The 12456-nt window shown below is 33.7% G+C and overlaps 1 protein-coding gene across 1 annotated transcript; it reads left to right on the top strand.

Moving 5' to 3' along the window:
* Nucleotides 1–5146: 5146 nt before the first annotated feature.
* LOC124822644 (rust resistance kinase Lr10-like) lies at nt 5147–7237 on the top strand. The gene is made up of 2 exons (XM_047294672.2): nt 5147–5953; nt 6037–7237. Exons 1-2 carry the CDS (start codon nt 5284–5286, stop codon nt 7149–7151), a joined length of 1785 nt encoding a protein of 594 aa, XP_047150628.2. The 5' UTR covers nt 5147–5283; the 3' UTR covers nt 7152–7237.
* Nucleotides 7238–12456: the final 5219 nt, after the last annotated feature.

The following is a 12456-nucleotide window of genomic DNA, read 5'->3' as shown; positions in this document are numbered from 1 at the left end:
TTTCATGAACCTGTTGAGCCTCTTGATTAGTAGACTCAAATTTTCTTCTTCTTCTGAGTCTTCATCTTCCATTTTCCTTTTGCTCTTTTCTACCTCAGATTTGAAGGCTAGAGTCTTTTTCTTAGTTTTTGCTTCTTCTTCATCTAGTCTTCCGAGGTCAAGTTCATGCTCTCTCAACTTTCCAAATAATGTCCCCATGGTCATTGTGTTGAGATTTTGTGACTAAGAAATTATTGTCACTTTTGGTTGCCAAGACCTGTCTAAAGATTTCAAAATTTTTATATTAAACTCATCAGTATCAAAATACTTACCTAGTCCAATAAGATGGTTTATGATGTTGGTGAAGCGTTTCTGAACATCTACTATTGTTTCCCATTGCTTTATCTTGAACATCTCATATTCCTGGATTAAGGTATTCTTTCTAGCTCTCTTTACATCATCTGTACCTTCATGGGTTACTCTCAGTACTTCTCACATTTCTTGTGCAGTCTTACAAACAAAAATCTTGTAAAACTCATCAACAGTTAAAGTAGATGAAATAATATTACGAGATTTTACATCGTTACCAAATTTTTTCTTTTCTTTAGCAGTCTATTGGTCACAGGGCTTTGGCTCCTGCATATTGTTAGTTGGAAAAAAAAAGGACCAAATGCAACAACATCCCAAATATCTACATCAATAGACTCCATAAAAATTTTCATTCTAACCTTCCGAAATGCATAATTTTCACTTGTGAATAGTGGTGGCATATTGATAGAAGCACCCTCTGCGAAAGTTTGATATTGACCCGCCATTTGAATGACTATCAAAGCAAGCTCTGATACCAATTGTTAGAGCGATTGCAGCGGAATGATTAGCATGGAACAACAAACCAAGAGGAGGGGGTCAATTGGTTCTTAATAAAAACGTGTGCCTTTAAAATTTTTACTCAATTAAACTTACTTAGCAATTAATAATAACAAGTAAATAGACTAAGGTTGAGAGAAATTTGCACAGATGATTTTATCCTGGTTCAGATCTTACCAATTCTACGTCCAATCGCTTATCTCAAAACAAGATAAACAATTCACTAATCACAAAACATTTACAAACTACAATCACAAAGATACAATTTGTAAAAGTTTAGAAAACACATCTCTTGATTCCACAAGAGATGAATCTACACCTCCTTTGAATCTTTACAAAGGATGAACTACTTCCTCCAAATACTTCACGAAGGATGACTTCCTCTTCCAAACACTTCCTTAGACACACCAAGGATGTGTCGGAACAATCGGTACCGTTCTAGAGTCGCGCAGCGGAATAAAATATAGACAGCGGAAAGCGTGTAACTATCACAACACAAGTTAAAATTTTTATCGAACAGTTGATGTGCTAAGAGTTTAGGGATCAAGAAAACCAACACAGAATTTTTATCCTGGTTCGAATTAAAAGATTCTATAAATAGTGATTAACCTTTTTCACTAAAAATATAGTTGTACATATTACAAGATAATGAAATGAGAAAAGAATAGAAAACACCTTCCTTCAACAAACGAACCGGAAGAGCTTCCTTCGACGCACGAACCGGAAGCAACAACTCTGCCAACTTGAAGAGAACTGCTCCTACCTTTGACACACAAAGCGCGAACTTCTCCTATTCACAAGACCAGACAAGAGCACTCTTTCACTTTGAGAACTTCCTCAGACAAACTGTATTCTCAAAATGGCATAGATCCTTTTCACTCACAGAGAGCTTCCCTTAGGCACAAAGATCTAATACTCTCAATTGAAAAGTTCTTTCTAAGGGTTGTGAAGACCTCTATTTATAAGCCTAGTTTCGTACAGGGTCAAAAACTGAAAAGACATCTCCCAACTGCCACTGATAATCGATTATCATAAGTGATAATCGATTATTTGTGTCCGTTATGGGGTTTTCAAAAAAGTGATAATCGATTATCATAAGTGATAATCGATTATTTGTGTCCGTTATGGGGTTTTCAAAAAAGTGATAATCGATTATCCTGAGCAATAATCGATTATTCCAAAGACTTGGACAGAATTAAATGAAACAGTGATAATCGATTATTCTGTGTAATAATCGATTATTTGCGCAAGCAACTCTCTTCTAAACTGGCTCGTGATAATCGATTATTCCTCTTGATAATCAATTATTTTTGCAATGACTCACTAAATACGAAAACTTCTAAGAGTTTTTACATCATTACATTTTATCCTATACATTTGTTTCTACAAAATGCGTTTAACAAAATATGCATTTAGAGTCTTCAATTCTTCAGCTTTTATCATCATCAAAATCCCACAGTAGCTTCAAGATACCAATGCTCCTCATTGGTAACAGGATGAACCAGTTATTCGTCTATCACCGTAGAAGCACTTTACCAGCTCCACAGAAAAGAGTTTCCTTAGCCGAACAATAGCTCACAATTCTCAATTATGAGTTTTTGAGCACTAGGGAATAGTTCATTACAAAATGAAGCCTTCCATTCTACTTATAGGCTTCCATTCACTAAAAGAAAAACTTAACGAATAGTTTCTCCAACTGCTATAAACGGCTAGTTTGTCCAACGGCCATAAACGACTAGTTTTTCCAATGTCTAGTTTCTTCAACGTCTGCTTTGAGTGCGATATCCTTGCCGCTGAGTGTCACTATTCACATGGATAGTGTTACTATTCATGTGGACATTGTTACAGTGTTTCGCTACAATAATTTTCCAAAACACATTTTCTACTCTAAAGCTAAGTTATATACATTAAATCTAGACTTATTACAAAAGCTTTCTAATACAATACAAGTCTTTAAATAACTCTTCTTGGTTCTTGATTGTTCTTGACTTGATTTGGGTATCATCAAACTTCATCTTCATCATTTTGCTAACACAATTGTTTCCTCAAGTTTTGTTAGGAACTCACTTCTGAGGTAAAGTCTGGTACCAACTAAAATATTCAAGAAACACTCTAGAGGGGGATGAATGGTGTTTTTCAAATTCTTTTCACAAAACAACATCTAATGACTTGTAAAGATAATATATATATATATATATATATATATATATATATATATATATATATTAATTGACTCTTGGTTTTTATTGAGATAGTTGAATGGAAAGTGGTTTTGGATAAGAAAGCAATAAACGAAAAATTTTCATATTGGTTCACTCAACCCGGGCTATATCTAGTTCTCTCCTAAGAACTCTTAAGGGATTCCACTAATCTTTTCTAAGATAACACGAGTCTTGCCTCTCTAAGATCTCACCGAGTATTCTCACCACTCCTTGTTACAATGAGTACTAGTACCACTCTTGGTTCCCTAGTCAACACAATTAGATCAAGTTTAGCCACTCCTGGATCTAACCCTAGACAATTTTCTGGATGTTCAACTCAACATGAGCTAAACAACCAAGTATTTAAGTTCTCTTTAGAATTTACAACAAATCCATAAATGGATTTTCTGTAAGGTACAGATAATTAACTCTTAACGAGAGGATATGTATTCTAATATAATACAATTTATGACACTTGAATGTGTTTCTTTCTTTCACTAAGATTTTTCTCTAAAAGAATATTGAGCTTCAAATGATATAGGTTGAATTTTCTCTCATTTCACGTTACTATTCTTCTTATGTTCTCTTTATTGCGCTTTTTATCAACAACAACTTCTCTTCAAGCTTTCTTCTATATATAGCTTCTCTTGGAATATGAATATTAGAGAAAAAGTTGACCTTAAGAGAGTAGGTAGACTTTAGATATGAAGTCAGACTCTACTTTGTAGGGTTCAGAGCTTTTTCTCATAGCCTTAGGTGAAATTGAGCTTGTACGAAGTGACTAAGCGTAGGGCTTCAATGGAAAATTCCTAAAATGTTCTTCTTCTCTCATAACCTCTTTTTCTTGGGTGTCAAGATTCTGATCATATCTTTCTACTTTATCGATCTACAAGAATACCAAGAACAAGGTATACGAGCATCGAAGTACTTTTTGTACATGCATTAAATGATTTGAATGTTGATACACGTTAAACAATGTAGCGTATTCAAAACATTTTATCATTTGTCATTTCATTCATAAATGCATCGTTTGGTAAGATAAATGTTTATTCATCAGATGGGTATAAACATAAGATGGTCACTTATGAGACGATGTTTTCTCTAGAAAGCTTTGCTTTATATATCACTGTATTTGAATGAAAATTTCTTTTAACCCTCAGTGTTATATAAGAGATAGACTTTTATTTTCATAAGAAGCTAGCTTGTTTTGCTCATGAAGTCTATTAATTGATTCAATGAGAGATACTATCTTTCAAATGCTATTTATGATTTTATGAATCATTTAAACATTTTTTGTGTAGAAAACATTATTTATAAACCTTGCTCTAGACTTCTGAAAAGAGTTTTTCATTAGACGTTACTATGTTTTTTTATGTAACAATATTTTATTTAATACTCTTTGTTAAACTTCAAAATCTGTCTTGCCTAAACAATTTATTTTCATTTTGTTTTAATAAAATATAGAAAATTAAATATTAAATAACTTTCCAAAATTGTTAAGTTTAATTTATTGAGTTTATATTAACGAGTCGAACTTTGTTTTAAAAACTTATTTTAATATTTTGTGGACAATTTGTATTTACTATATGTAAAATTTAATACATTATTTGTTAACAAGAATTTAAATAACAATGTAAAAGTTATTAAGAAAATGTATTTAAAATTTATCTCACAAATCTCTTTTATAAATTTTAATTTTATATTTGTAATTTAATTTTTTTTATCGACAACAATTTCAATTTCATTTTAATATATATTTTATATCAAATTTCTAAAACAAAATTAATAATAATCTAATTTTATCAATTAAGACAAATATTTTAATCTATCATATCTCGATACATCATTTACAAATTTTTCTTTTAAATTATTCATTCATCTATTCAAATTCTTTAATCCAAATCCAAATAACAAGGTAATATCCTCTCAATCCCCTCCATTCCACGAAGGAACCGTCTATCACAACCAATCCCCGTCAATACACTAATTACAAGTTACAACTGTTCCTCCGTAATTATTTTATTAGATAATGTCAAGTCCACTTTTTTGTTTTGGTATGCGAGTCAAGTCCACTATTTAATTTTTGATAAGCAAGCAAGTCCACTCGTCTACTTCCAACGCGGAATCGCAGTTGCACTTACACCCGGCGGCCATCATCTCCTTCTCCAACTTGCGCACGCACTTTAAAGAAAGGCTTAATGATGCAAAGCATTGCTAAATTTTCTGCAACCACTCAATGCTAAATTTTCAAACTCTCGCTCTTCTGCTGACGGTGTTGCTTCTGCTATGGAAGCCTGCCATCTGCAAAAATGGGTGCACGGAAAAGTGTGGCCCCATTCACATCCAATTCCCATTTCACCTCAGAAATAGCAAGTTGAATCACACCATGGGCTATCCTCGTGGGTTCGATCTGTTGTGTACGGCTGCAGATGAGACTGTGATGGATCTGCCTTCTGTTCCAATAAAATTGTATGTCCAAAGCATAGATTACAAGTCACAGCAAATCCAACTCTACGACCCTCAAAATTGCCTTCCTAGGCAGCTCATGAAGCTCGGCACTTCCTCTATTTCACCATTTCAATTCCTATCATATAGGGACCGGAATGTTTCCTTCTTCCGCTGCAACTCAATGTCATGCCCAATTTTGCAACTTGATTCTGAAAATGACTTTCTTGATCCCGAGATAGTATCGTGCACAAAGTTGAGTGATGTTTACTCCGTCCAGTGGTATGTAGAGGATGATTTGAAGAACACCGTGGTTGCGGAATGGACCAGGCCCAATTGCAGTTCCTGTGAAGCACAAGGAAGTAAATGTAGATACAAGAATGGTACCCAAAGTGAAATCGAATGTTTTGTTTGCCCCACAAACGGGCTTCCAACATCAACTATTGTACTTATCGCAGCAGGTATGTGCGGTATCCTTGTTTCGCCGTTTTCTTTCTCTGTTTGTGGTTCTTTGTAAGGTGTCTAACAGAAGATACACCCACAGGGGGATTCGGTGGTTTCCTTCTTGTGCTGCTTTTGGCCAAGGCTTTGTTTCATGTGCATGACCATTATAAGATGAAAGGAGAAGACCAAGCTCGTATAGAGAAATTCTTGGAGGATTACAAGGCAATGAAGCCTACAAGATTCACTTACGCTGACATTAAGAGAATCACAAATGTGTTTAGTGAGAGTTTGGGAGAAGGAGCTCATGGAGCAGTGTTCAAGGGAATGCTCTCCCGCGATATTCTCGTTGCTGTGAAGATACTCAATGACGCTGTTGGAGATGGAAAGGATTTCATAAACGAAGTGGGAACAATGGGCAAAATTCATCATGTTAATGTTGTTCGCTTGCTTGGATTCTGTGCTGATGGATTCCACCGTGCTCTTGTCTATGATTTCTTCCCAAATGGATCACTGCAGAGATTCTTGGCTCCACCCGACAACAAGGATGTTTTCCTTGGTTGGGAGAAGTTGCAACAAATTGCTCTTGGTGTTGCCAAAGGGATTGAGTATCTCCATCTGGGCTGTGATCATAGAATACTTCACTTTGACATCAATCCTCACAATGTTTTGTTAGATGATCACTTCAATCCAAAGATCACTGATTTTGGACTTGCTAAACTGTGTCCTAAAAATCAAAGTACTGTGTCTGTGACTGCAGCCAGGGGAACCTTAGGCTACATTGCCCCTGAAGTTTTCTCAAGAAACTTTGGTAATGTCTCTTATAAGTCTGACATTTACAGCTATGGAATGTTGCTTCTGGAGATGGTAGGAGGAAGAAAGAATACAAATATGTCAGTGGAGGAAAGTTTCCAAGTTCTGTACCCTGAGTGGATCCATAATTTGGTGGAAGCACGAGACGTGGAAGTTACAATTGAGGAGGAGGGAGATGCTAAAATTGCTAGGAAACTTGCCATTATAGGACTTTGGTGTATTCAGTGGAACCCAGTGGACCGTCCATCCATGAAAACTGTGGTACAAATGCTTGAAGGAGATGGAGACAAGTTAATTGCACCCCCTACTCCTTTTGATAAGACCGGTTCCTCAAGAACAAATGCAGCTGTTCAAACAAGACACCAGAATTTCGAGTTGGAAATTATTCATGAAATGGAAGAGTAAATACAGTCTCACCGTTTCATCAAATGTAATTCGTACTTTAAAGAAGTTGTAATACAATAAGCCATTTCCCTTGTTAAGGTTTCTAATCTGTTTTTTATTGTTTCGCATGCTTATGCTATTATACTAATACAATTTTAGTTTTGGGTTTTGGTCCCAATAGATGATAGTCTAAAAGGGCTGGCTGAATTGCAACACCAGATGTTTTCTTTCTCTACTTAAACTCCTTGTAGTTGTGACCAAATTCCACCTCTGGCCATTAATATTATTCTCAACCAATGCATTTTTAACCATTTCTTTATGGTGGATGATACTGCATTTGGTGCAACTTCTGGGGTTTTTATGGCATGGAAGACAAGTTCCAGCAACAATAGAATTTCAACATTCAAAATGCACAAAAAATATATACTCACAAAAAGATGGGAAGTATCTTTTGGTATGCTCAAAATGATAGCCAGAACCAGATCAAGTTGATGGACAATTGCCAAGAGAATTTTTTTAAGAGATATTAGGACATTGACTATATGAAAATAATGATGTTGGAAAAATCAAGTTAGATGGTAGAAAAATGAAAAATAGTGATGTTTTTGAAGGGGGGTAATTGTAACAGTGATAACAGAGAACACCAAGGAAATAGTGATAACAGACAAAAGAGCAAGAATAGTATAATCAGTGTAAAGCAAAAATCTGTAATAGTATTATTTACTAGAAAGGGGTTTCTTACAAGAAAGGAGGTACTGCTATGGAGGCAGCAGAAATTATAGAGCTAAAAGACGAAAAATCCAAAAACATAATTGATTTCCCAAAGAGAGAAGACAGAGCAACTTCAACCCTAAAAAAACTTCTCCTCCAACCATTGTGACCTATAAGCTAACAACCTCACCATAGTCCCTAAGCCGTACGTACGTTAGTTATTTTGGGCCGTGGGCTTTTCCATATTTTTCCTCATTTGCATCAGCTGTTGTAATTGGCTTCATTAAATTTCCTCCCCCATTAAATACAACCTTGTCCTCAAGGTTGAAGTCTCGAAAAACATATTGTAATGCAATGTGATCCTCCCAAGTGGCTTGAATGTTATCCAATCCCTCTCATTGGACTAAATGTTGAATCTGCTTAGTGCCCTGATAATCACCCTAGATTGAAGAATAGCAGCTGGTCGGAGTACTAGTTGTGCATCATCAGAAGTGATAGGTATGGGAATATAAGATTTGAGAGTGATTCCCCTTATAAAGTTTAAGCTGCTAAGCATGAAAATCTGGGTGAATTTTAGAAGTCTCTGATGACAGATATTTGTAAGCAACCTTGCCAATCCTTTTTATAATTGAGAACAGACCAAAGTATCTCAAACTTAGTTCCTGGTTCTTCCTTAAGACTGTCTATAGGGTTGCAGCTTGACCAACACTTTATCTCCAACATTAAACTCCACATTCATTCTCTTCTGGTCTGCATTTTTCTTCATTATTTGTTGAGCTCGATGGAGATTTTGCACAAGTTTGGAGAGAATAATGTCCCTATGCAACAACTGCTCTTGAACTGACATTAAACTGTTGGATCAGGTACGTATTTGACTATTTGAGGTAGGTCTCTTCCAGATACAACTTTACATAGAGTCATGCTAGCGCTAATGATGATATGCATTGTTATACCAAAATTCTGCCCAGGGCAAGAATTTGACCCACTCTTTCGGATTTCAAAATGTGAAACACCTTAAAATACATTTCCAAACGCTTGTTTATAGCCTTAGATTGTCCGTGGTAAGCTGTTGACATGCTAAGTGTGGTACCACTCAACCTGAACAAATGTTGCCAGAATTGACTACTGAAAACCTTGTCCCCTATCTGATAATATGGATTTCGGAATTCCATTTAGCTTAACCACAAGAGTGACAAAACTGTTTGCCACCTGTTTACTGGTATAATCTATTTTCGCAGGAGAAAAATGGCTATACTTCCATAGTCTATTCACTACTACCATGATCACTGGGAAGCCATGAGATGGGGCAGCCCAGTAATGAAATCGATAATGTCTTTCCAAACAGTTTTCTCATTAAAAACTATGTAATCACTGATTCTTTATTATGAACAAAGATATGTAGGACATGTCGGGTTTACTTTCAAAAATCCAAAATTTTCTCAAATAGATTTTCAATCAGTTTTCCCATTTAGTACTACATGGTTCTTGATTTTTGTTTGAAAATGTATAGAAACGAGTTCAATCCTTCTCGAATCCAAAATTAGAAAATATGTTTTTGTTTCTTATTCTTATTTCTTGAGGAAAATTAACATTTTAAAATATCATTATTTTGCATATTTAATTAAAAGTTTCATGACTAGATGTTGTGGAGTGCTAAAACATTAATCGATTATCAAACTTAGAATCTCATTTTGTAAACTACGGTGCTCACTCCAAACTCTATCTTTAAAATTTTAATTTTTATTTTTATTTTTGGTTTGTCATCCTATCACGAATTCGATTGTAACACTTAGAAACTTGATTTACCTACTGGCAAGTGTCCAATATGACTTAATTTTAATAGCAATTTGGTATTAATCTTGTTTTGATTATGTTAAATATTTGTAGAAATCACCCCAATTTTACTTGTTTTGTAGATTTTGATGACATTAGAGAATCAAAGGAGAAAAATCATGAAAATTGAGGAATTTTAGACAATTATAGACAAAACTAACTTTGGCACAGCTAAAGCAAAACTATTGTGGCTTGAGAAACACAAGCAAACCCACTTTGAAGGAAAACCTCAAACACTAGACCTAAAGAAAAGCCACCAAGCATATGCCTGAGTCACAGAAAGCATGGAAGCCTACCTTAGATGAAAACTTCTAGGCCTAGAGCCACACTTTCACCACAGAAGTCATACCCTCGAGAGCTTATAAAAATAAAGTTACTCTTCTATTTTGAGAGATGACTAAAGATTCTTTGACATACCTAAATATTTTGCATTCATTTGACACTACCATTCATTACTTTTTATTCTCTTCTTTCTTGAAACAATACAAAAGTTTTCACTTTTTTGACCATTTTATCCTTGTAGCTTTGTCAAATGAATATAAAAGTGTGTCATGGTATCATTACTCTTTGAGAGATTTTTGGATAAATTTTAGAGAAATACTTTTATAGAGTTTTTCATATACTCTCCTTTACTTTAAGGAATTTTATTAGAAGTTTAGAAAACGACGTCTCTTCTTTATATTGAATTTGTTATATTCATTATAACAAACTAAATCTCCTAAAATTTTAAACAAAGATGTAACTTTTTTTAACTTTTTTGTAATAGATATTGTTTTATTCATGAAAATATGTTTTTAATTATATGAATTAGTTTATATTTGTTGTTAGATAAACTAATTATTATCTTATTTTACTATCTTAAGAGCAGTGATTGATTTGAAGTTATCCATTGTTTTTAATTCTCTAAATCAATTCAAATAATCATTACTATTTTGATTCTTATTGTTTTTAACATTTGATTAGTTAAACTCGAAAAAGTTTCATCCCTGACGAATTTTATTCATGAAAAATTCTTTTCAACTTAACCAAATTATATATCAATATTTTTTTGGTGAAGTGGTGAACCACATAAAAGCATTTTATTCAATGATCTTGGAAAGTATTTCATCTTAAGATGTTCATTCATCAATATATCTTGCCATTATATTTGAAATCGAGTTATTGCTTAAAAGTAGATTCTCCCATTTCTCAAAAAAATTTAGTAAACTTTGGGATTTGATATTCTCTTTACAACTCTTCTTGTAGCACTATATGTGGAAATGGATTAATCTAATAGGGTTTATTAAAATACCCAAATCTAGCCCTTGGTGGTTAATCACATTTTCTATTATTTTATTTATCTTAGGATTTGTATTCACATAATTCATGTTATTCCCTGAACCTATGTTCCCCACCATTTCTTTGCGAAACTAATTTATGCCCTTATGCTATACTTGATTGGCATCTTGACCTCTCCTTACTAGACAAGGGATTTCTAAATTATTATTAAGAGCATTGCAATTTCTTCCTGCACCTCCGTACATTTCAACTTGCACCCCGAGTTGTGAAATGATGCATATGCCCTTACCTTCTTCCTCACCTTCTCTCTTCTCCACCAACGCACCCATCTCCTCCCTTCCTTTTCTTTCATCGGTGCTTCCTCTCTTCCTTCTTTCTCCAATGACGTCTCCTTTTCCCACTTCTTCCTCCACTACTATCCTTTTTTTCTTTTCTTCTTCCGTGTTCATATTCTTTACACTGTAAATTATATTTTTTATTGTGCAATTTGGAATGCACAGTCTATAATATAATTTGTGTTTTAAATTATTTATTCTAAAATGTAAAATAAAAAATATATTTCAAATTATATAATATAAAATAAAAATCTAGAAAATAACTTTTACATTCTGAATTATGCATTCAGGAATGTCTTTGCATTTTGGAATTTAAAACAAAGAGGATAAAATTGAAATTTTTAAATATATAGAATTGTAGAAAGAAGTTATGGAGGTGGAGGATATAACCACCTAAAAGCATTTTATGTTTACTTTTAATATTGCCCATTTCAAGGTATCTTATTTTGTGGAATTCATAACACCTCACAAATTCAAGCCAAACAATAGCAGTTTATACCAAAAGAATTAACATTATAGTGAGTTCTTATGACAATATATTCATCATCTCGTAATTACTATCATCCTATTTTCTAATTAAATCTAATGACTCACTTTATATTTTAGAACTTATATTATTTGGACCTACATTTCTCCCATACATCTTGAATACCCATTTGATCTATTACTTCTAGTTTGAGAATCACTTTCCATGGATCGCTTTCATTCGCATGGTATTATTTTTCTAAACATCAATGTTCCAGTCCCAATTACATGTTGTGTACGAAACAGGAATTTCTTCAAATCGATTAATTGTGATTGGTTCCATTTGAGTTAGTATTGGACTTGAATGCAACACTGTAAATGTTATTTGCTATGACATTGATGCATTTGTTGACTAAGTAAACTATTTTATTTGTTTTCCTTGGTTATCTGGTTTCTATCTCCTATAAAAATGGTCGTTGAACACTTTTTTATTTCCTTGATATCACTGCAATTTAAAATACTATGAAATTGGTGATTAATTACCAACATCAAATATATATTTTAAAATAGGATAGTTTTAAAAATTAAATTGAAATATATTTGTACCTTCAAAATACGTCATATGTCAATTTACAACTTGAGAAAAGTGACAACAAAATAAAGGGCAGAGAAAAAAAAATGATGCCTCTGAGAAATTGCACTAA

Source organism: Vigna umbellata, chromosome 3 (assembly GCF_029865625.1).
Source record: "Vigna umbellata cultivar VRB3 chromosome 3, Vumbellata_1.0, whole genome shotgun sequence".
In the NCBI taxonomy this organism is placed as follows: domain Eukaryota; kingdom Viridiplantae; phylum Streptophyta; class Magnoliopsida; order Fabales; family Fabaceae; genus Vigna; species Vigna umbellata.
Note: the sequence above shows the minus strand (reverse complement) of the source record. Positions and strands in the feature narration are given on the sequence as shown.

Coding starts and splice junctions, on each gene's coding strand:
- LOC124822644 (XM_047294672.2), top strand. CDS start 5,284: ATGCTAAATTTTCAAACTCTCGCTCTTCTGCTGACGGTGTTGCTTCTG. Junction 5,954..6,036: donor TATTGTACTTATCGCAGCAG/GTATGTGCGGTA, acceptor ATACACCCACAG/GGGGATTCGGTGGTTTCCTT.